Here is a 25,784-nt window from a genome sequence, read left to right on the forward strand (position 1 = left end):
ATTACCTCTGCTTTATAAAGCTTGAGCTGGGGTACTAGGGAGGGAGAAAGAAATACAAGAGAAAGTGTTTTGCTTGTGTCCAAGACTAGCCGGGAATGACAACATCAGTTTAAACTACAGCTCAGTTAACACATGCAACACGACCAGAACAGAGAAGGGATGGACACTGTACATTAAGATCATGTTATTATTTCTTTTCACCTGTTCTCTTCTGTACATTTCTTACTTCTCTCCTGTTTTGAACCACACTCCTTCATAAAAAGTACTTCCCCTTGGTTGTCTACATTTGAGACTCCTATGTCTTGTTTTCTCTGCTTTTACAGAGAGAAAAACAGTACTTGAAGTGGGCCATCAATCACCAGTACTCAGTACTGCCATTTTCCCTTATTTGGCCCTGTCAGTAGGGGCAGTAGTCCAAAGTCACCTGCTCCCTCTCTGAAATTGCTTACATATACGTTAGCATCTACTGACTTTAAACAGGGACTGCAAACAAATCCCTTACCCAGCCCAGTCCACCACCCTGCTATTGTTTAAGAGGCCTCCAAAGCGTGGTAACTGGCAGTTACTTTCTTTCACTTCAAATACTGCAAAAAACAAACCCAAAACTAAAATGTTCAGTTTATTGCATGGGCTACTAAAATGTGCAGCCTGTAAATGTCATTGCTGTGTGTAATAAGTTAAAATAAAATACAATTCAGTGTTACAACTTTATTGTCTGTCTATGTCTATGAGAAAACACAAAAAATAGAAGCTTATACAACTTATTAAAAACATGAAATGTGTTGCTTGAGTAAACAACATAAACAAATGAAAACTGAAAACATATAATAATAGTACAGTAGAGTGTCGCTTATCCAACCTTCACTTATCCAACATTCTGTATTATCCGACGTCCAACCGCAAAAAAAAAAAAAAGCATCAATCGGCAACAAGAACTGCAAGTTGCGAGCATGAGCGTAGTCTATTTTTAGTTGCTAAGTTCATTTTTTCAGTAAAATATTTCTGTTGTTTTGTTGTAAAACATGATTACAGTGGATTATGTGGCCAGCCCTCTCTGGCGTGTGTGCGTGTGTGTGCGCGTGTGTATCTGCGCCTGTGTCTCTCTCGCGCACGTGTGTGTGTGCATGCGCCTGTGTGTGTCTCTCTTGCGTGCGCGTGTGTGTGTCATGCGCCTGTGTGTGTCTCTCTCTTGCGCGCGCGCTCGCGTGTGTGTCTCTCTTTCTCTCACACGTGTGTGTGTGTACACGTGCGTCTCTTTTTCTCATGCGCGCGTGTGTCTAACTTTGTCTCTCTCTCGCGCTCTTTTTCTCTTGCTGCACAGGGAGAGACTAACATGTGCGGAAATCATCGGCGCGCACAAACTGAAAGGGAAACTGGCTCGTTCGTATACCTAGTGTGTGGTCGTGAACAGATGCAAAAGTTTGGCAAACTTTTTGGTCATAACCTGATTTGTACGTGTCCAGAGATGTTTGTGAACCGAGGTTCCACTGTATTAGGTTCGTAATGTGTAAAATTATAACATAGTTTGATGTTTATTAGGCTTTTTCTTAACACCTCCCATTATCTGACATTTTCGCTTATCCGACGTTCTGCCGGCCCGTTTATGTCGGATAAGCGAGACTCTACTGTAATAATAACGATAAATATTCAAAAGGCAAATTATTCTTACTGATTACCCATTTCATTTCAAAAGAATACAATTTCCTGTAATATTTTATTTTGCAGTTGACCATCAACAAAACCCAAGGTCTGTCACAAGGAAATGCAGGAATTGATCGAATGCAGGAATGTTTTACTCTGTGGCAATTGCATGTAAAATATTCAAGAGTAAGCTGCTCCAGTGATTGAATAATATTAGCTCCAGTAAAAAAAAAAACTACAAATATTGTATACAAAAAAGTATTCAGTTAGTTATATAGTACTTCTGATACATGCAATTAACCAAGGCTCACTGTCTAATGAAATGTCCCAGGCGAAACAATGTAACACAACTAGTAATTATATAGAATATCACCTGGAGGATGGAATGATTTCTCTGTCCAATAGATGGTAGCAGGGTGGCACTGTGTGCTATACATACTTGCCTTCTGTCCTCTGAAAAGGTTGCTTGGCCCTTTAATGGAGCAAAGCAGATTGGAAGTGCAGCTGCACCTGGGGCCACTAGAGGGAGTTCTAGGCATATGGCCACAGGATTTTTGCACTTCCAACAAGACAGTGAAAGTATTTTCTAGGGTCTACCCCCAAACTACCATATAGCCCAGGTGTAAAAGCCTCATCTGGTGAACCTTCCTGCGAGTGAGGAGTTAGAATAGAGTAGATGACAACAGCTTGATTAAAGGTAAAATGAGATGCCAGAGGGTCTAAGAAGGTACAAGAGATGATAACGGAGAGTATTGGATGTATAGTCAAATGTGTAAATGCTTTAGACACCAACACAACACAATCAGGGTCTGGTGCTGGCATGCCTAGAGGGCAAAAAGTTAATAGTTTCCTTTCATGTTTATTTTATACTTGGAGTTTTCCCCCTAGTCATCACTCCTTTGTCAGAAACAAAAGGTATTTTTTTATATAATGTTTGCCTTTTATTTCACTTATTCTGGGTTTGGGGTCTTTTTTATAATAGAGAATTGTATGCACCCAAATCCACAGTACAAATAAAAAGCACACAATGAGAACACAAATATGAGCAAAGGAAGTAAAGTGTTCTGGCTGTGAGGCTGCACTTGAATCTTTTAGATTTAAGGTTGAAATTATACCTTCAACTAACTCAGAGTGTGTTCCTGAAGTCACTGAATCTGCTCGATACATACTGAGTGGTGCACAAAATCATAGTCCACAAATGATGGGGCACACGCTGACATGGACTTCATAACATTTTTGTCTCTTGCAATAATCAGTGCCTCCATTTATAAGGACTTATACAATACAATTTATTTTTGTATAGCCCAAAATCACACAAGAAGTGCCGCAATGGGCTTTAACAGGCCCTGCCTCTTGACAGCCCCCCAGCCTTGACTCTCTAAGAAAACCAGGAAAAATTCCCAAAAAAACCTTTGTAGGGAAAAAATGGAAGAAACATTGGGAAAGGCAGTTCAAAAAGAGACCCCTTTCCAGGTAGGGAGGTTATTTCCATACAATCTGCAGTGATGAGGACAGCCTTTAGAGTATGGAAGGAAGGGTTTCATGGTTTTGGTGCATTGTTTATAGAACCATTAGTATGCCACAATTTTACCAAATGCTGAATTGTATGATTCAGAGGAGCACTGGCATGGGATATTGTTTCATGAGTACTTCATGTGTCAGCATAAAGAAGCGTGCATGAACATACTATTTTATAACTTAAATATGCTGATCCAAGGAATGCAGCATGTCCTCACTCCAGCATGCACACAGATAACAGACCTAACAAAACAAAACATGTCTAGGACTTCCAGCTAGCTTCACCTGACTATGTTTATGACTGCGTAAACCAGTGTTAGACTGTTTACTGAGCATTGGGCTACCTTTTTCAATAGACTCTAGCTATGGATTTCCAGAGCTCCACTCCATTGAGGACGTTGTCACTTTATATTATACGTCAGTGATAACACCTGATTACACTATGGTTACGATTACGGTTGGGGGAGGGTTGTCTGACTCACGTGAAGCAAACCAAGTGACAAGTACCTGCAATCCAATTGGCTGTCAGTCAAAACTACTGAATTGCAGTGCTGCAGAGGTTTACAGCTGGACCCATCTTGCTTTTTTTGTGCCTTAACCTGTCCAATAAATTTGGTTGTCATTCTGTTGGAGAATGGGCACTCTACCAGATGTTGCTAACTAAAGCCAGAATATTAGTTTTGCAAATTTGCTCAATGCATGCTTTATTTTGACACTGACCTATCCTTTAGTACTTGCATTATTGCTCAGTTTAAGTTTTACTATTGTGGAATGCTTCACAAACTGTCCAGAACATTCTCTTTCCAGCCTGCAGTTAATGCAAGATGCTTCCAGAAGGACAGTTATTAAAGGTAGGAAGTATGACCAAACAACTCCTACTAGGTCTGCATTGGCTTTTAGCTAGGACTGATTTGAAAATCCTGTAAAGCTGTAAACTGTAAAGCCTTGAATGGCTTAAGCACTGTGCAATTAACTTAATGGAGAACAGTTCCATTTTTTGATTGTTTGATAGTGAAAAATGTTCTTTCAAATGGGCAATTTGAAAAAAAAATCACAGTGTGAAATTATGCTTTTGTTGTCATATAAATCACAAGGTTAGAGTGGACTGGTAACGTCACTTGCTTGGTACTAACCTGGTGGAACTCAAAATCCCAAGAATCATTGTGGTGGTGTGAGCTATGCCATGTATAGCCCATCTCGAGTATACACAGTATTAAGCAGGTAAAGACAATTTTAAAATTCAAATGATAGTTAAGTTCAGGTTCAAGTGTGTTGTCATATGTAAATTGTACAAAGTAATCCATACTTGCATGTCTCCGTAGAAAAGTTGAGAATAATACATCAAAGACACACACTCATAAAAAGTATACACTGCATGTAATAGTGTTAACTATAACACTATATTTTATCAGTGACTGTGCAGGATTCTGTAGTCGAAGCCTTTAATGATATTGTTTGTCTTTCTAAGGCAGTGAGATGGCAGCTGAGCGCCAGTAAAATATGATGCCTCCAGAAAAATCTTATCTACAAGCCTCACAATATTTTGACTGGTGTGCTGGTGTACTTAAATCCTGATCTGCTCCATTTAAATCCAGACCTGAAGACTCATTACGTCAGCATACAACAGCTTTGTATAAACCCAACTAGACCCTGCCCCCCCCAACTCCCCCCAAATTAACAAACTGAACCTATGAAATGTTTTTTTTTTTTCCACACAGAAGACGACAGATACATGGAATAAGTGACCAAGTAATGTAATAAACAGTAGGACTTTACGGACCTTCAAAACTTGACTTGATGCTTTTTTGGGGGATTTAAGCAGATATGCCTGGAAAGCTTTGTTGGGCTGAGTGGTCTGTTCTCATCTAAATGTTTCTAATGTTTTAAGGAAAAGCAAAACTAACACTATGAACCTATATATGAAGAACATAAAGAAATGTACAGAAGGGGATAACTGTGTAGCATGGAATTTGGAAGAACATATGTAGGTCATAACAATATAATCGGACAGCTGTGTTGAATTCAAGTTTTTAAGTCAGAGTTTGTAGTGCATAAAAAATACTGTCCCCAAAATTCTGCCACCTTAGACCACTGCATAGTTCCACTAAACGATAGTTCTGTCCCTGGTTAGTTTGCTTATGTGTTCCATAGTTTATACTTTTCTGCCACTCTTTTGTATTTGTAAATCTTTAGCAGCTTTTAGTTTTACTTCACAGAAGCATTCTACATAAGAATATTGTGAATATAATAGAATTAATATGCATCTTATGTACTTGGGGATACCATGAAAGATTATCTATAAAATAAAAATGGCTGAAAGCCTAGAATGTGAATGGAATGCAAAGAGACATTTGCTTTAGTGAATTAAACACTTGGCATGCTGTAGCACTCTTTGAACTGGTAAGTAACTCTATTCACCCTGGGGAATGCCCTTATTGTGCCATCATAAGTGGCTAAAGGAAAAAGAAACAATGAAATAAGGGCAACACCATGTGATCTGAAAACAGATGGCAAATGCAGAGGCCGTGAAAGAAAACAAGGTAATGTAAAACATGTAAATATAAGAAAAGCTATTATATTATCTATTTATCTGTGGCACTAGGTATCTCAGCTAAAATTGCAATGTACTGTATTATACATCATACATTTCACGATGCATAAAATAAATAATTAAAACAGAGAAATGGCACATGGTAAACTATTGTTTTCATCTTCTTCAAGACTGAAAGATATTTAATATTTTACTTTTTGAAAAATACTGTATATAAACCCGGGCAGCTTGGTGGTACTATGGGTGGCACTTCTGTGTCACTGAACCAGCTACCTGGGTTAGTGTCAGTGTTTAAGAGGATGGTATAGTGGTAAGCAATGCTGCCTTACAGCTGCAGTTCTTGGGTACGAATCCCATGCCTGTTTTTTGGGCATGTGGAGTTTGCACATTCTTACATTTACATTTATTTGCTAAGCAGATGCTTTTATCTAAAGCGACTTACAAAAGAATTACAAAAGAATTCTACATTCTTCCCATGTCTGGGTCTCAAGCTACTTTGGGTTTCTAAAGCCCAAAGTAGTTATATGGTAGGTTAACTGGCAGTTCCAAACTGGTCATGTGTGATTGTGGGAATGTGGAGAAATGAGCCCAGCAATGGACTGGCATTCTGTCTAGAGCTGGCTCCTGACTTGCACCCAGTGTGTAAAGAAAAGGGTTCTGCCACCCCAAGATTCTTATCTGGATTAATTCAATTAGAAAATGTGATGTTATGCTATGTATGCTAATCTTATCTCACTTCTGATTTGCTTTTCCTGATGAGTGCTTCCAACAAACTAAACTACCCCAACCCCAGCAACAGACTCCAATATGAAAACCTTTAGCCAAAATCAAGTAAACTCATTACTTATTACAAGGAATATGAATCCTGCCTTTAAAATACACATACACATCCATATCTGCCTAAAAAGATTATAAAGATTTTAGCTAGCTACTACATAATGTGTAGATTGGTAAATATTAGCTCTCTGTACCTTGATGTATTTTGCATTTTAAGTGTCCAGTTGTTACCATAGTGACTATTTGATGAAGACGTGTTTTACTTTCCAATGGATAAGTCAAAAATAGCACAGCAATGTCTCCTAATAACGACTGTCAGTCTGACTTCAGTACCTAGAGTTCTCCTTATTTCATGCATGTGCCATCAACCTGTCCACTCATTTTCTGATCCTTTTATCCTGCTCAGTATTGCAAGATAAATACTTACTTTTTTTTAAGTGTTTACTTCTGCATTAAACTGATCAATAAAATGTCAAATGTTATTTTGTTATACTCACATATGCAACAGGGTCATTGCTTCTTGTGGCCGCGATGCTCAGGCTCTTAACTGATGTGTTTTTTTTCATAGCATCAAAAATGTCTTTCAGCTTTGGTATTGGAATGCCCTGAGAAAAAAAACAAATCATAACCACATTGGACAACATGAAATAAAATACCACATATAGAGAATATAGAGAATGGACACAGAGAGATGCTACATGTACCACGGACAACACACTTGTATTAAGAGTGGGCTGTATTTCATTAAACCATGGACAAGTTAGCACACAAATGTGAAAGCATTTCAAAAATAGGAAAGCAATGATTACAGCATAAAAACTAAGTCCCAGTTCGAAATCCTAAAAATTGTGTGGATGGTGCTCACTTTGGAAAAAGTTGAATGTCTTGTCCCTATTGAATCCTTAAAATGTCCTCTAAAATGTAATACTATAAGGAAACTCTTTGAAACAAAAAATGATTAAGGACAAATACTCTGAATGCACATGGTGTGTGCTGATTTGGAGAAGTGTTTTGATAGAGAACCACTTTAAGAGGTCTGGAGGTGCATGAGATATAAAGGATTATCAGAGAAGTATGTTATGATTGTCTAGGCTATTTATGAGGGAGTAAGGATTCTGGTTAAAAACAGTGTTGGGGTGACAAAAAAAAATCCCAGTTAGAGTAGGTCTGCACCAGCGATCTTTAAGTCCTTACCTCTTTGATCTGGTTATGGATGTGTTGAGTCATGGGATAAATGACCAATCCCTCTGGTGCATGGTTTTTGCTGATGACATTGTGTTGTGTATCACCAGAAAAGAGGAAGTGGACAGAAAGTTGGAGAATGGAGAAGGATTTTGTAAGATAGACGGTTGAAGATAAACAGGAAGAAGAAGACAGAATATTTGAGATTTAATGATGATCGGGATTCAGAAGTTAGGTTGCAGTGAGAGCTGTTGAAAAGAGTAGATACATTTAAATATCTAGGACCAGTAGTAGCCTGAGACGGAAAACTAGACGCAGATAGAACCCATAGAGGGTAGCGTGGAGGGAACAACTGGAAGAGGGTATCAGGAGTATTGTGTGATTGAAGAATTAAGGCGAACATTAAAGGTAAGGCTTTTAAGACAGTGGTAAGACCACCAATGATGTATGGAGCTGAGACATGGGCAGTAAAGAGAGTACAGTTAGATGTGGCAGAAGTGAGAAGGTGGAGATGGGTGTGTGGAGTTACAAAAACTATTGAATAAGAAATTAGACAATCAGAGGTACAACAAAAGTGGGACAGATATCTAAGAAAGTACAGGAAAGTAGGTTAAAGGGGTATGGACATGTGATGAAAAGAGATAATGAATATGTGCTCAAAAGAGTGATGGAAATGGAAGTACATGGGAAGAGAAGGCATAGTAGGCCAAAGAGGAGGTGGATGGATCAAGTAAAGGAAGATCTGAAGGAAAAGGGCTTGACAGGCGAGGAGGTGTAGGACTGAGCTCTTTGGAGAAGGCTGATCAGGCACAGAAGACTCTGAATGCTGGCTACAGTAAGATATGTAAAAATAAAATCATTTGGTGCTTAACTCAGATTGCTGGCTTTCACTTTCCTTACCTTGATGTTGTTAAGATTAACATCAGTCAGACTCTTGTCATTACTCTGCACTTTCTTTAGCGTTTCATCCACGTTGGTAGGATTTGGTGGCTCATCTGGATAGATCTTGTATTTGTCTGGCTGAACAACACCTAGCGAAAAGATGGTGTCCAATTCAAATGATTGTACCAGATTCCCTCTCTATTAAATAAAACATTTCTGCATTTTATAAAGATACTTTTGATTTGTTATGTAATATGTTTTTTAATAAGGCACACATGCTTTAGATAAGCAGGTTTAGAAAATAGATGAATGGATGGATGGATTTTAAAGGTGTACAACAGAAATATATAGTTGCCTTTTTTCAGATACAGTAAACTATAAAGCCATAAAAAGTCTGTGTGATTGGGAAAGACTAATTTTTAAAAGAATACTTCACCCAAAAATACTTTTATTTGGTACTTACCCCATGTAGTTTATTGAAATGGCCTAGAAAAAATGTTAATCTCATGTTTTCATGCAGAATAGAGAGAAAAACATTTAAGATATAATAGAAGCCAATAGAGACGAAAGCTGCACAACAGCAATCGATGTGAAACACATCCATGGAAAAAGGAAAAAGGAATCTCACGTCACACACTCCACATATCATTTTTCCAATCATATACTCAAAACCTACAAAACATATGCTTGTTTCCTTAAAATATTGTTTTATTTACAGCATAGACTTACGATTCTGAATTTAACGGCACACACTATAAACAGGAAACCTAAAGCTTCATGGGAATGACTTTTTGAATTGAAGACCTGATTCTCCACCTTATTTGTTGGTCAAGAGTCTAGTCTTTATTTTAAAAATTGACTTGCTATGTTTAAGTTAATATGAATTATGTGACACAATATGTTTTTTTTTTACATTGATTACCTTTGTACAGTACAAAACCCCTTAAGGAATATGGTGTATTTGTTTCTATGAAATAATCTGGTGCACGACATAATATCTTGTGATCACTACATACTATCTTGATCCCATGCAGCAGATTGCTTCCCAGAAAAAAAAATCGAACCATGTACTCTCTAGATGCTCTGTAGCACGGCATTGGTCATTATTGGCTTCTGTTACATCATAAACCTTTTTCTTTCCATTTTACAAGAAAACAGGAAATTATGACAACAAGCTACATGGCATAAATAATATAACAAAATATTATTTTTGGCTTTAGTCTTCCTTTAAGTCGGAGGAAGGATTCTTAGATTTATTGATATACACAAAATGGCCTTTTAACCATATCCTCCCAAAGCACCTTGGCTTTCCTAACCCTTTGCTCTCCTCTGGATATCTACACTTCTGCTTTTGTTATGATGCTATTTTACAGGTCACTCTTTTGGCTAATTGTAGTACTAAGCTACTGGTACTCCGCCATAGATTTCATTCTTTAATGAATGTTAACTTTTACTAGCCTGCCAACGACTCAAATGTATAATTGGACATGTTATTATATGCCTATGCAATATACAATATACAGCATGTTTAAATTATATTCCTTATTACTTGCAAGATGCATTAGTAAAAGTGTCTGCTAATAATAATATTAATAAAGGAATGATGTCATAGATCTCATCAAATTGAATGCTCTGTGAGCACAGTGGAGACCACTTTAAAGGGGACTGAGAGCACAAGATGCCTCAAGTGATGACCTTTTCTTGTTGCAGGTAGGCAGAAAAAGTGTGATCACTAGCACACAGCCAGATCACTATCCGAAAACATCACTGCAAAATGATGAGGACAACTCTTTGAGGGTTTAAATAATCAGAAGGAGGGACACTAATGACTATTTTCCTGTTTGCAATATTAGAGAAAGAGATCAAGCGCTCCTAGACAAGACATAGTATTGTCCAGGACAACAGATCAAATTCAGGGGATAAAAAAATGAAACACCACACTTTTAAAAAAGAAGCAAGCATGTCTAGATTGAAAAGCGTTCATGAGTCATGTCTCCTGGTTTGCTGAATGCCACCAGTAGTTACAACTTGTAGGATCCATTAGTTATGTTGTAAATGTATTTCATGAATATGTATGTGGGTTTTACTAACAGCTACCTAGAAATGTGAATTCATTAAATATAGCATTCATTTTAGGGTATTAAATACTTTACAACTGTTCATAATGTATTAATTTCTGCTAATGCTTTAGGCTGCAGGTGTGGCTGTTACTAATTCAGATTCCCTTCCTCTTTTTCTAGTTGTTATCCTCCTATGGTACTTGGCAGCATTATTACCTTGACAAGGTTGATCTTCTTGGACTTGAAATAGGACATCAGAGTTGATGGAAGACATCAGTGTGACAGACGTTGCCTCAGATAATCTTGTGATTTAACCACAAGACACTAATTTCTAGCCAATGGCGGGACTAGCAAGCCAGATAGCAAAAGTGTGATCAATTATGATTTACCTTTTCCAAAGGACTGTGGTCTGGAGTTTTTCTTTCTTTTCCTCTCCTCTTCTCTCATGGAAAATTTACCTTACCTTATAGTATGCTGTATTAAATTACTCTCTACTAATTAAAATTATTAAAATTCAGTGATCTATTAATGCTTAAGCACTTCTATATGTGTGTATATTTAACATTAATACTTAACATAAGCATTTATGTGTTTTTACATTTTGTATTTTTACTGTTACATTTTTGTAATATAACATTCTCAAACCTGCATAATTCAGAGTTAAGGGTGGATGGAGCCCACCCCTGCAGCACTAGGCAGAAGGAAAAGAACAACCTTGGACAGGATAGTAGTCCAGAGCTGGTACCCACTGCTGCACATATCCACAATCATACAGTGCTGGTTTGGAATTACCAGCTAACCTTAACCTGCACATCTTTGCAAATGGGAAGCACCACCATATTGACATATTGGCCTTTTGAACCAGAAAAAAAGGGCTTTTAAAGGCGGTGATCAGCATGAGCTCAAGCGCATGCAGAAGGAACTCCAAGTCCAGCTCAGGGCGGTGAAGGAGCAGTACAGGAGAAAGCTGGAGTAGAAGTTGCAGAATAACAGCATGAAGGAAGTGTGGGATGGGATGAAGATCATCACTGGCTGCAGCTCGAAGCGGGGTGCCACCATCGAGAGAGACGTGGAGAGAGCAAACCAAATGAACAACTTCTATAACAGGTTTGACCACCCTAACCCACTCTCACCTCAGAGTACTGCATCCTCCAACCATCCTTCTGCTGATACCAGCATAGGAGAGACATCCCCACCCACAATTACAGCAGCGCAGGTAAGAAGAGAGCTGAGGAGACTTTGTGCCAGCAAAGCAGCGGGTCCAGATGGAGTATCGCCACGACTGCTGAAGGCCTGTGTGTTGGAATTGGGGAGTCCTCTACAGCACATCTTCAACCTGAGCCTGGAACAGGGGAGAGTCCCGAGGATTTGGAAAACATCTTGTATCACCCCAGTCCCAAAGGTATCACGTCCTAGTGAGCTGAATGACTTCCGGCCTGTTGCTTTGACGTCACATGTGATGAAGACCATGGAGCGGCTGCTGCTTCACCACCTGAGGGCATAGGTCCGCCACACCCTCGACCCTCTGCACTTCACATACCAGCAGAAGGTGGGAGCAGAGGATGACATCATCTATATGCTACATCGATCCCTCTCCCACTTGGACAGAGGCAGTGGTGCTGTAAGAATTATGTTTCTGGACTTCTCTAGTGCCTTCAACTCCATCCAACCTCTGCTCCTTAGAGACAAGCTGACTGAGATGGGAGTAGTGGATCGTGGACTATCTCACAGACAGACCTCAGTATGTGTGCCTCAGGAACTGCAGGTCTGACATTGTGGTCAGCAACACAGGAGCGCCGCAGGGGACTGTACTTTCTCCGGTCCTGTTCAGCCTATATACATCAGACATCCAATATGATTCGGAGTCCTGCCACGTGCAACGGTTCGCTGACGACACTGCTGTTGTGGGCTGCATCAGGAGTGGGCAGGAGCAGGAGTATAGGAAGCTAATCAAGAACTTTGTTAAATGGTGCGACTCAAACCACCTACACCTAAACACCAGCAAGACCAAGGAACTGGTGGTGGATTTTAGGAAGCCCAGGCCCCTCATGGACCCCGTTATCATCAGAGGAGACTGTGTACAGAGGGTACAGACCTATAAATACCTGGGAGTGCAGCTGGATGATAAATTGGACTGGACTGCCAATACTGATGCTCTGTGCAAGAGTGGACAGAGCCGACTATACTTCCTTAGAAGGCTGGCGTCCTTCAACATCAGCAATAAGATGCTGCAGATGTTCTACCAGACGGTTGTGGCGAGCGCCCTCTTCTACGTGGTGGTGTGCTGGGGAGGCAGCATAAAGAAGAAGGATGCCTCATGCCTGGACAAACTTGTGAGGAAGGCAGGCTCTATTGTAGGAATGAAGCTGGACAGTTTAACATCTGTGGCAGAGAGACGGGCTCTGAGCAGGCTACTGTCAATCATGAAGAATCCAATGCATCCATTGAACAGTGTCATCTCCTGGCAGAGGAGTAGCTTCAGAGACAGAATGTTGTCACTGTCCTGCTCCACTGACAGACTGAGGAGATCGTTCCTCCCCCACACTATGCGACTCTTCAGTTCCAACCACGGTTGGGTGGCTTAAACGCTAACATTATTCAAAGTTATTGTTTTGTATTGTCTGTTTTTACCTGCATTTTTATTACTCTTTAATTAAATTTCTGGCTGCTGCTGGATTATGTGAATTTCCCCTTGGGTTTAATAAAGTATCTATCTATTTATCTATCTATCTATATATCTATCTAAAGAAAAAGTGCAAACTCCACATGGAAAATGACCATGCATGGGAGTTGCATCCAAGATGCTGGATCCATGATGGAGCAGAGCTAACTGCTGTGCCACCATGTCAGTCACTTAACAGTAACAGTAAATCTGAACTGAATGTGTCTCAGAGCAGAGATAGATAGTATCAAACCATTTTCAAAAAAGAAACAGAATTTTCATTAAGTCTGGATGGCATAAAGGGTGTCTTTTATTTTGCAGCTTGCTTGGTCACATGTATTTTATACGAACATGCATTAGGCATATGAGATAGGCGCATAATTCATGTACATACTGAACAAGGATGAAATACAAATATTAATACTTACAAAGATGCCTGTGCATGATAGAACAATAAATACAAATAAACTAACAGAAAAAACAGTAACAGTAAATTTAATACATTCTAACCAATGACATTTTCTGAATTAAGAATAAACTGTATTCTGTCATGTCAAAAGAGCTATGAAGAGCTCATATGCATACATCAAATAATCAAATGACTTTTAGCTTATTTTTAGTATATTATTGTAGTTTTATAGCTACTCTGAGAAAGGTTCTATACAAAATTAAAATGAATCAATGTATTTTTTAACAAACCATGATGTTAATAAGCATCTAAATAAATGCAATTACATGGAAAATTGATTGCTATAAATATAGTAATATATTTTTGCTAAATGTACCTGACAGCTTTTACACTGTAGTGTAATTAAAAGTGAAAACTAATGCTTAATGGTTTGTACAAAAGTAACACTTTTCCAAAATTTCGGTATTTTACTTTGTACAATGGACTAGATCTAAGGAAAAAGAAAATGATCCAAAGCAAAAATTCACTTAGATTTAAAAGATGGAAACCACAGAATAGTATGAAAACAATGAAATGTGGCCTAAAATAAAAATTGGGATGTTAGATATAATTAGGATAAATCATAATCTTTAGTCAAAAAACTTGGTAATTATGCATGTGTTTTGTCCAACAGTTGTTTATTCCCTTTTTATAATGTCAGTTAAAGCCTCATATTGTTTTTTTCTTACAACTGAGCACACCCTATCTTTCCAGGTTATTAATCTGAGAGCTACTTACTGTTAATTCCCTCCTTGTTGGCAATTTCTCCACTGCAGAGTGCATCATAATATTGTTTGTTACTCATGAGGGTATACATTCCCAGAATAGCTGTAAGACAAAAAGGCACACCATAAATGTCTAATTACAGGAAATGTCCACCTCAAACATGAGCATTAAGAAAACTCTGAAATCTTAAAAACAAATAGTGAAAGAATACAAAAGAAAAATACTGATAGACACTTCCAGATGACCTTCTTGCTGCAGTCAAAATAACAGTGCTCCCAGAACTTATTGCCAGTGTTTTTGAATGTAGGCTTTAAGGACTTTCCATTGTGTTCCTATTAGTTACTCCTAGCTATGCATTTGTCGCACACCACTCTGTGCCAAAAAAATACTCTAGTGGTAGTCTCTATTCAAGTGTCACCACTGATGCATTGGAAGTCCCACTAAATGCTTGGGAGTAATTGATGCACTTTACGTAGCCTGTGTTGTAAAATGTTGTCATTGATGCTTTAAAAATCTTTTAAGCCTCTGTTAAGCTCTTGTTACATAGCAGTGACTGACTAATAGATGCACAAAGGTGTTGTATTCTGAAATCAGGGTTAGATTATTGTTGAAAAAAGGCATCAGTGATATAACATAACATATATTTTAGATTGAAAGGAACTAAAAATCACAAAGTACACCTCCACAGTACTCACTTGACTGATAATGGAATTGTAATATTTACATTGCTGCTTTGTCGTGTCAAATCACTGGTACAGATGCACCTTGCATATCAATATGGGTGAGCTAAACTGAAGACCTGATACAGCTGATAGTGGCTGGTGGCTCATCTTCAACCTCTACTCTATTTAAAAAATTAAATTAAATAAAAAAAATTGACAGAGCGTAATAGTACAGTGGACAGTTGTGGACATTGAGGTAATTAGAAATATCAGCAGTAAAAACATATAAGAGCATCTCAATGGCACATATGTTAGGTTATTCAACAGCTGTAAACGGACCAGGTCTAATTTAGTATATGTGTGTACGTGTGACAGGTGGACACCCCATCTAAGGGGCTACTTACTTTATACACTGTACTGTTGTGATAAGCTTCAAAGAACCTAAAACTGAATTGTCTATGTTCAGCAAATGCAAGGATCATATTACAACAGAAACATTCTGTTTGAATGAATGACCAATTTACTAATTCAACACATATAACAATAACAAATTTAAGAAAATTGTGTTAACAACATAATGGAGACTACAACCAGGTGCATTTACATTTATAGGAGTTTCCATTAACAAATCTCTCTGCTTCACTGTATGTATCACATTATGTATGATTTTAGCAAAAGCTATAAAAAACAAAAAAACCTGTTATCTCAACAGTCTGTTAAAAAGCAGTTATTAAAAGATGGCTAAAAGAATGATAAAATGTTATTATAAGCTGACTGCATGGTGTAAATTGTTGAACACGCTTTTCATTGATATTTGGTACGCATTGTAAAAAGAGAAAATGCAGGTATATACTGGCACTCCTGGATGTCACTAACGTGTTAAGAAGGGATACTGATAAGTCCCATGGCTTAAAGACATGTCCCTCTGACAGATTCAGACAATTAAACCTGTGTAATCTTGAGTAGAGAAGACTGCATGGAGACATAAAGGTTTTTAAAATCCTCAAAGTCATTGATAAAGTGGAGCCAGCAACATTCTTTCAGTTTAATGGTGACTCATGCACTCAAGGACATCAGTGGGAATTAAGGAGATTTGCATTTAAAACTGAAGCCAGGAAGCCCTTCTTGACACAAAGAGTTGTGGAACACTGGAACAAACCACCAAGACATGCAGTTGAAGCAGAAACCTTGACAACCTTTAAGAAGAATCTGGATAAAATACTGTGACAGCTTACTGTAGGCATTAGGTAAACAAACGGGCTTCGTGGACTGAATGGTCTCCTCTCTTTTGTCAATTATGTTCTAAAGAAAATGAGAACTGGGGAGTGAGTCAGGAGCAGTCAATACTCAAGGAAGCAGAAGACTGCCAAAAGGAAACCATCAGAGGGGTGACAACACCTCGTAGAATATGGCTTAGATTTTACTTATCAATTCTGGTCTTACTGGACATACAGGTTTGTGGACACCAGCGTCCACTGGAGTTGTTCTCTGACCTCACCACTGACCTTGTAAGTGGTTTTCCAACATGGTTGAAGCCAAGTGACAGTGAGCTACAGGGAGTGTAGCGTCAGGAGATGAATTAAGGGCAAGCACTGGACAGGTATATAGAAGAAACGCTTGGGTTGAGAAAGAGGACCAGAAAGTGAGACAGAAGAGTGTTTGGTGAAGTACTGAGGTGGTGAACTGGAGCAGCTACATTACCCAAAAGACAGGGTGTCCAACCAGTTTTGGAAGGCCCAGAGACATCTGTATTCTCTTATGTTTATTTTGTATTTGGTTACTCCTTTAGCTGATCCCTCGTTGCACACTTACTTGTTTAATAAGTGCCCATATGTTTTGTTATTTTGGGACTGATGAAAGCTATTGTAGCATCTCCTATTGAGTACACACAAATTCTTCATCACTTTTTTTCTAAAATGGAACAGTAGACATTACTTATGTTTGTAAAAGAAGTAAATAAAGACAGTAGTACCGTAAAACATAAGCTAGTCAAGTAAATAGCTACACATGAAATATGGCTAAATAAATGAGTACCAGATGTAAGTCAATGAGATATACTGCACAGATAGGGAAAGACTGTACATGTTTGCTTTGCCCCCTCCTCCACCATAACCTATCATCTATGTGGGAAGAGAGAGAAAGCTTTAGATTCGTCAAAAATTACAATTTCCAGATTTTGACAGATCTTGATATTTTAGGGTCCCCTGATACAGAAAACATCAACATCTTAATGATGGGTGTGTGTGTCTGTCTATCTGTCTGTCTGTGTGTCACAGTTCCTTGAGGATGGCCGAGAGCAAAAATGGCTGGATGGAAAAATACCAAACTCAAAACTTAAGCCTGTTATAAGATGACAATTTGCTGATTAATTTTTGACTCAAAATGTGAAAAAGAAAGAGGCACTCTAGAGGAACTCTCAAATACCGCAATTCTGCAATTATGACTTCTTTTCGTCGATTGCTATCATAATGAACTACTTTATGATCAGAAAAATTAGCATCAGGGCAGAAAATAATTACTGCAATGTTATGGAATAGGTTGGGTAACTTGGTTTCTAGGGCGCAAAGTCTACTGACACTCATGTCTGAATTTTTTATATTTCTAGCTGTTACATTGTGCACATTGTAATTTACTTTTTTTTTTTAAGACTTCTTATTTCATGGGGCACTATAACTGATTTATCCACTGCTAACTGTATCATTTCATCTAAAGAGTAATTTGTCTTGAGCAAGATTTGATGTTTGATCAGAATCACAAAAAATAAGTGTCTTATGCTACAGTGCATCCGGAAAGTATTCACAGCACATCACTTTTTCCACATTTTGTTATGTTACAGCCTTATTCCAAAATGGATTAAATTTATTTATCCTCAGAATTCTACACACAACACCCCATATTGACAACATGAAAAAAGTTTACTTGAGATTTTTGCAAATTTATTAAAAATAAAAAAATTGAGAAAGCACATGTACATAAGTATTCACAGCCTTTGCCATGAAGCTCAAAATTGAGCTCAGGTGCATCCTGTTTCCCCTGATCATCCTTGAGATGTTTCTGCAGCTGAATTAGAGTCCACCTGTGGAAAATTCAGTTGATTGGACATGATTTGGAAAGGCACACACCTGTCTATATAAGGTCCCACAGCTGACAGTTCATGTCAGAGCATAAACCAAGCATGAAGTCAAAGGAATTGACTGTAGATCTCAGAGACAGGATTGTCTTGAGGCACAAATCTGAGGAAGGTTACAGAAAAATGTCTGCTGCTTTGAAGGTCCCAATGAGCACAGTGGCCTCCATCATCCGTAAGTGGAAGAAGTTCGAAACCACCAGGACTCTTCCTAGAGCTGGCCGGTCATCTAAACTGAGCAATCAGGGGAGAAGGGCCTTAGTCAGGGAGGTGACCAAGAACCCTATGGTCACTCTGTCAGAGCTCCAGAGGTCCTCTGTGGAGAGAGGAGAACCTTCCAGAAGGACAACCATCTCTGCAGCAATCCACCAATCATGCCTGTATGGTGGCCAGACAGTAGCCACTCCTTGGCAAAAGGCACATGGCAGCCCACCTGGAGTTTTCCAAAAGGCACCTGAAGGACTCTCAGACCATGAGAAACAAAATTCTCTGGTCTGATGAGACAAAGATTGAACTCTTTGGTGTGAATGCCAGGTTTCATGTTTGGAGGAAACCAGGCACTGCTCATCACCAGACCAATATCATCCCTACAGTGAAGCATGGTGGTGGCAGCATCATGCGTTGGGGATGTTGTTCAGCGGCAGGAACTGGGAGACTAGTCAGGATAAAGGGAAAGATGACTGCAGCAATGTACAGAGACATCCTGAATGAAAACCTGCTCCACAGTGCTCCGGACCTCAGACTGGGGTGACGGTTCATCTTTCAGCAGGACAACGACCCTAAGCACACAGCCAAGATTTCAAAGAAGTGGCTTCAGGACAACTCTGTGAATGTCCTTGAGTGGCCCAGCCAGAGCCCAGACTTGAAACCGATTGAACATCTCTGGAGAGATCTTAAAATGGCTGTGCACCGACGCTTCCCATCCAACCTGATGGAGCCTGAGAGGTGCTGCAAAGAGGAATGGGCGAAACTGGCCAAGGATAGGTGTGCCAAGCTTGTGGCATCATATTCAAAAAGACTTGAGGCTGTAATTGCTGCCAAAGGTGCATTGACAAAGTATTGAGCAAAGGCTGTGAATACTTATGTACTTATACTTATGTGATTTCTCAGTTTTTTTATTTTTAATAAATTCTGAAAACCTCAAGTAAACCTTTTTCACGTCGTCATTATGGGGTGTTGTGTGTAGAATTCTGAGAAAAAAATGAATTTAATCCATTTTGGAATAAGGCTGTAACATAACAAAATGTGGAAAAAGTGATGTGCTGTGAATACTTTCCGGATGCACTGTAAATAATCAAAGTGGTGTAAACAAAACACTAAGATAAGGAGGTAGTTGAGCATCCTGGGAAATGCATGATATGAAGGAATTAAAAATAAAAACAGTAATGAATAGAATAAACCAAACTAAAACATTAATAAAAATCAAGGACTTACTAGCTGCATTTAAAGAGGATGTGTGCTTGAGTATTTCCTGAAATGAACAGCCATCAATTAATCTTTACTCAATACAGTGCCATTCATGGAATAAACCATTACAAAATGACTTAGAAGTTTCAAGTTACAGTAGTAATACTGTAATAATAAACATGGTGCCGGAGGACGGCGACAGGTTTCGTGTTGATTAGCACATGCAATTAAAAATACCAATATACTCTGTAGAGGTGACAATAAGGATTCTATAAACTTACAATACTAAAGGCAACAAATAATAAGTTATCAATGTTATCAAGTACCCTTAAAAACTTTATTATAATAATGTGTAGCAGTTATGACGTGCAGTTCAAAGTCTTGCTGTGTTTTCAACCAAGAAGTCAAATGCTAAATGTAACAGGCTTAGAAGGAGTAAGCTACTAATAGAGCAGCTTCAAGTCCTCAATACTAAACATAAAAATTTACAGTACTTCTGATGGCAGATATTTATGAAACATGACTAACAGAATCTCCCAGTAGCACACAAAGTTCCTGAAAGTCCAGTGCTTATACTACAGAAGATGTTAGAAAGAGTTAATCGACAAATTTTGAGACTTATATATTGTAGCACTGAGGCAAAACATTTTTTAACAAGTTTCACCTAATTGAAAGGCCTTAATGCAGTTAAAGAAAAGGTGAAGGTGTGTTATGTGCTCTTCTTGTAGAATAACACCCTGTTTCATTGAATTATTATCTTTTGCTTTATTGCGTAATAAGAATATATGAGGCTGGGTAGTAAAAGCTTCTTTTTATGGCCACTCTAAGCACCTTCCTAATTCACGATATCAAAAGCATGTGATGTTAATACAAATCACAAACACAAGGTGGAGCCTGATCATCACAGAGTTTTGTATCTATTGCAACTTGTGCTGTATATTTGCTACACCAAGGACACCATATTAATTGGATAACGCTTTTATGTCCATGCTTCTATGGTTATATTTTTATGCTTATGTTTAATTCACCCATCTTTTAGCAAATGCACTTTATCCAGTCTTCACGCCACAGGTAGCAGGAGCCTCTTTTGGCAGCACACAGCACTAAGCTGACAGCAGTCTGGCTGGCATGCCAATCTATCATTGGGCTGACACAAACATTGACACTCTCATAAACTTACCCATTAATTCACCCATCAATTTATGAAATATATTTTATCGTGTCCAGGGTTGCAGCCCGAGCATATTCCGGAAGCATCAGGAGTCAGCCTTGGATGGTATGCGAGTTTAACATAACACACATTTGCAGACATATCTACACTCACTCATACTGGGTCATTAAATCTTGCATTTTGTCAATGTGTTATCTATGACTTGTTATAAATATTATTATTTCTGACCTAGCCAGTCAACCTTTTACTTAGCACTCAGCCGAGGCTCCTAGTATAGCAATACTAGGAACTAAACATCCTATCAAGGAAAGATCCCTCCCCTGGCCTCAAACCAAGACTAGTTACAGGACAGCAGACCAACTCATACTGGCACAGTGGAGGCTACAGTGAGCAATCCCCTCTGGAGTGGGTGGGCACTGGCTAACACAATTGGCCGACGAGCGGGTGCACCCAGCATTAAGCAGCAGATCTCGTCAGTTCCGCTTCTATAAACTGTAAACTGATCTCTGCCCATCACCTCGTAGCCGCTTATAGCTTTGTCGGCTGTTTGCCAGTTGGCCTTTGCATGCTGCTGAGCCATGGGAATTGGAGATCTCTGAACCCACTGAGGATACAAGTGTGTGCGTCAGGGGGTTCATTTCTTTAGGGGTTTATCTGAGTTTTACTTTTGTAGAGTTCATTTTTTTATTTCTTTAGCTGGAGTGACTTTTCCTGGACCAATTCAGTCATTTTCGTTTGGGTAATTAAATAAATTAAGCAACTGATTTTGCTCATTCAGAGCCACAGACAAAAGAAAATCATTCAGATGCATCCACCTTCCTGAAGGCCATCTTCAACTAAGAGCTGCAAGAAGAATTCTGAAGCAGTTCCAAATTTTGCGTGATTCAGAACCAAAGGGGGTTTTCCTTCAGTGGTCTGGAGGAAACTTAAGCCAAGAAGAAAATGGCTGACATCAGAAACACTGCTGATGGAGAATTTTTATAGGCACATTTTGCTCTGTGGCCTTTTTTAATTTCCAAAGTCCACATGTTATGCTTCCCGACATACTGCTCCAACTGACAACTGGATAAAATGTCGGGGCAAGCTTGTTGAGAGTGATGAGCAGGGGTTGCTGTCTCTGGAGGGCTTGCTAATCTGGTAAAGCTCTCTCCTTTCACTGTGAAACCCAACCCCCTCCTCGACTCCAACTGACGGTCTCCCAACACAGCCCACCGACCAGCAAGCAGGGATGCTGGGCAGTACTGGACACTGCCTGATATTTACTGTTACTATCGTTAGTGCCTCTGTGTGTGTTTCAGTAGAGTGAGTGAGTGAGCTACAGTCAGGGATTGGAAGACCTGAAAAAGTAAACATAGGGAGACCATTTTTTGTTTATTTAATTACTTTAATTATTTATTGTTTACAGCTAAAACTGCCCCCTTTTATATATGAAACTCATTTACTAGATACCGGCACAGGGGTTAGCACTGTGACCTCACAATTCCAAAGACCAGGGTTCAAATCCTGGCCTTTAGACCCTGGAGTTTCACTCCACTTGTCCTTGTCAGTTACTTATTTTGTCTCACTGTGGGTGACTACGTCTGGCAAAGGACTTTTGTTGAATGCTACTCAGATAGGCTCCAGCTTGGAATAAGTGGGTTTCAAAAGATATGCAATATTTTTCTAAACCCGTTTTTTACACATGTGTTTTGGAGTCCATTCTGGCTGTTTTGGACACAAGGCAAATGCCAACTCAGACATCAGGCTGATTTGGGTGCACAATTAAACTTAACCTGTGTGTTTTTAGAGGTGAGGGAAAATGTATATAATCTAAATAGGAACTGAGAACACTGGGCCTTGAACCCAGGACTGTGAAGATGTAAAGTAACAGAGCTAACAACTGAATCCTTGTGTCGCTTCTTCATATAAAATAAAAAGGTTAAATGTAATTTTTAGGTATTCAGCATTCATCCAAACATTCCTGACTGACTTACTGTAATGCAGATTCATAGGGAACTGGAGCCTGTGCCAGGAAAAATGAATGCAAAGCAGGAACCAACTCAAGATGGGATGCCACAGGGCACATTCATTTACAAAGGGTAACTAATTTATAAAGCTGTGACAGTTCTATGCAACAATAAAATGAACTGACGTAACATTTGTATGTAGCTTTAACTGTATCACAAGAACTCCATCATGCCTGTTATAACAAGACCTGATGCTAAAATAAAAAATATAAAGTCAACTCTGCACCTTTCAGATCTTTTTGAAGCCTACCTGCAATATCACACATCTCCGCATCGGTGGCATTGGCGAGGGCCTCTTCCAACTCTGGTTCCAGGGTGATTTGCTCTTCCTTTGGAATCTCACGTTTTGTTTGTTTGGGGACAAATGGCTTCCCTACAGAAGAAGAAAAACAAATGATGTAAAGGTGTGGCCTACTTGCATGGATCTACTCTTTATCCTTAAATAGCCTCTACAATAAGGGATAAACAATTGTCTTCCCAGTGGCCTTCTTCTACTTTAACCATACTCTTAATTAAAAGCTAATGTTGATCATTTCCAAAGCTCCTTCCTCTGTTTCCAGACTTAGTCTGTTAATTAACAATTAACCATTAGTATGAAACGTAGCAGTGGGTGACATGGTTGTACAGTGCTGTCATTGCATAGCTTCATTCAGCTTGGTTAGAATCCCAGGATGATCACTGCCTTTGTGGAGTTGGCATGTTCTCCTACTGACTCTGTTTTTCTTTAGTACTGTAGTTTTCCACATGTGCTTCAAAAATGTGCATTTTAAGTTAATTATTAAGTTTAAATTAGCCAGTTACCTGTGTGGGTGCCCTATGATGGACTGGTGTACAATACTGCCCAGATATGCTTCCTGCTGCCTACAACTCTGAATTGGAATAAGCAAATTCAAAATAAGGACGGAAACATGAAAGCTAGCATAGATGTGTATACATTTTAATAGTTGGTTTCACCAGCGTAAATGAGGTTGTTCAGACTTCTGTTTCTTTCATCCAGTTCATAATAAGTAGGTACTGGTTAGTTGTCAAGCCAGTGTGTGCCATGTAATGGACTGGCACTGTTTTCAGGGTTGGTCTAGCCTGTTCCCAGTGCTGTCGAGATTGGCAGGTGCCCTGCCACCCTGAATTTGATAAGCAGCTTAGTGGATGGATGGTATAAGGGGCAGTGATAGTTCAGGCCTTATTAGAGCAGAGTCTACTGTAAGGACAATTTCATCACATAACTCTAAACAAGCACATGGAATAAATTAGTACAGTCCTGTGAACTTAAGACATTACTAAAGTAAACTTGGCAAGATGCAAAAATAAAAAAAAGTATAAATATTGTGATTGGCAGTCTTGGCCATTACCTGGCTGGAATGCCAAAAGAATGGAAGGACCGGAGGACAGAGAATTGCTGAGGTAACACCTCCCCTGGGATGCTAGAGAGCAGCCCTCCTGGCTGGTTGTGGCATCACGCAGGACACGCTGGGAGCTGGAGTTTTGTATAGCCTTGTTGGGTTCCATGGGGGCCGCCGGGGGGAGCAGCAGAGACTTATAGTGGACTTCTACTACACCTGGCAGTGATTCCAGGTAATCTTGATGAGCCACCTGGAATAATCCCAGGACCTGAATAAAAGGAGCTGCATCACTCCATTCATGGAGCCAGAGCCGGGAGGAGGTGGATGAAGCTTGCCTGAGAGGGAGTAGAGGCGGAAGGATGGAAGAGAAAGGAAGAGAAAAGAGAGAAGGAAAAGAGGACTGTGCTTTGCTTTATGTACTGTGCTGCTGTGAGCAGAGAAAAGTGTGTGTTGGACTGGAACTTGTGTCTTTCTGTCTATGTCAGGTTAGGGCAGCTGTATGCCCCTCGGTGCTCCACAATATATATTACAGTCAAAAATGCCTAAAAACATCAACCATCCTATTTTATAGACATTTATTTCTTTAAATAAAAATTAATTCAACCATTCATTCCACTATTTTCTGAACCAACTTAATTAAATTTTAGATTCCTTTAATGGAAACATAGTCAGTTCGCAAACCCACCCACCCTCACACCAGGCTAATTTAGGACCTCTGACTAACATAATACACATGTCCTTGGGATGTGAGAGGAAAATTTCGGTAAGACATGGTGAGAATGTGCAAACCCCATATAGACAGAGAGAGGGACAGCACTCAGACACAGACTCTTGGAGCTGTGTGGCCATCAACGTCCCAAATAAGTCCACATAAGCAGAGTCAACCATTACTGTTTAACAGTATTTGCCCTCAAGGCTGAAATGAACAGAAAGTGGAAGTTAGGTACGGCTTCTTACTTGCTCCTAGCTACATTATTTGCTTGCAGTCTGCTACTTATTCACACAGCTTTTGCAAACCAGTTACTTTTTCTATGTTAACAGCAAGTCAACATATTCTAATCCTCAGTCTGAAATACTTTAGGTACCGCTGTCTTACCATATATGAAGCCTGTTTTCTTTTGGGTGGATCAATATATTGCTTTTGACATTTTTTTAAAGAAAAAAACTAAGGAAATTAAATTTATGCACTGCTTAATTTGTAATTTCTTCTATTACTGAGACTAAATAATGGCTTTCACCATGATTAGGTAAAATGTAATTTTGTGCATCTATAAAGTGTCCCTGGACTTCAGTGAGTGGGGGCAGAAACTGCCCCTTAAAAATGATTCCCTACGCTGTAGTTAATCGTTACTCCTTTTACTCTCAACTGATGTCACTCATGATTACTAATTAAAATCCCTGGTTTGAGATTTTGGAAGACTTATGTGTACGGCATTATGCAATAAAACCCAGTGTTGCCAGTTCAACTCCCACGTTTGACACTCTGTTTGATCGAGCTAAGGTTACCTAACATATCCGTTGCTCCAATATGGGAAAAATAAGTCGAGAAATGTACCGTTGTGATGACAGCAATTAGGTCGGTATGCTGTGCCTGATCATTCGTGCAGGCCCCACTGTACACTGT

The 25,784-nt window shown here is 39.2% G+C and overlaps 1 protein-coding gene across 1 annotated transcript in view; it reads right to left on the reverse strand.

Moving 5' to 3' along the window:
* tmod4 (tropomodulin 4 (muscle)) overlaps positions 1-25,784 on the reverse strand; it is a 106,141-nt gene that overhangs the window by 10,578 nt on the left and 69,779 nt on the right. The window contains exons 4-7 of the mRNA XM_039750733.1: positions 23,071-23,193; positions 14,460-14,549; positions 8,570-8,700; positions 6,985-7,092 (exon numbers count right to left, since the gene is read on the reverse strand). Coding sequence (XP_039606667.1) covers positions 6,985-7,092; positions 8,570-8,700; positions 14,460-14,549; positions 23,071-23,193 — 452 coding nt within the window. The remainder of the gene's footprint in view (positions 1-6,984; positions 7,093-8,569; positions 8,701-14,459; positions 14,550-23,070; positions 23,194-25,784) is intronic.

Source organism: Polypterus senegalus, chromosome 1, assembly GCF_016835505.1.
Source record: "Polypterus senegalus isolate Bchr_013 chromosome 1, ASM1683550v1, whole genome shotgun sequence".
NCBI classification, from domain to species: Eukaryota; Metazoa; Chordata; class Cladistia; order Polypteriformes; family Polypteridae; genus Polypterus; species Polypterus senegalus.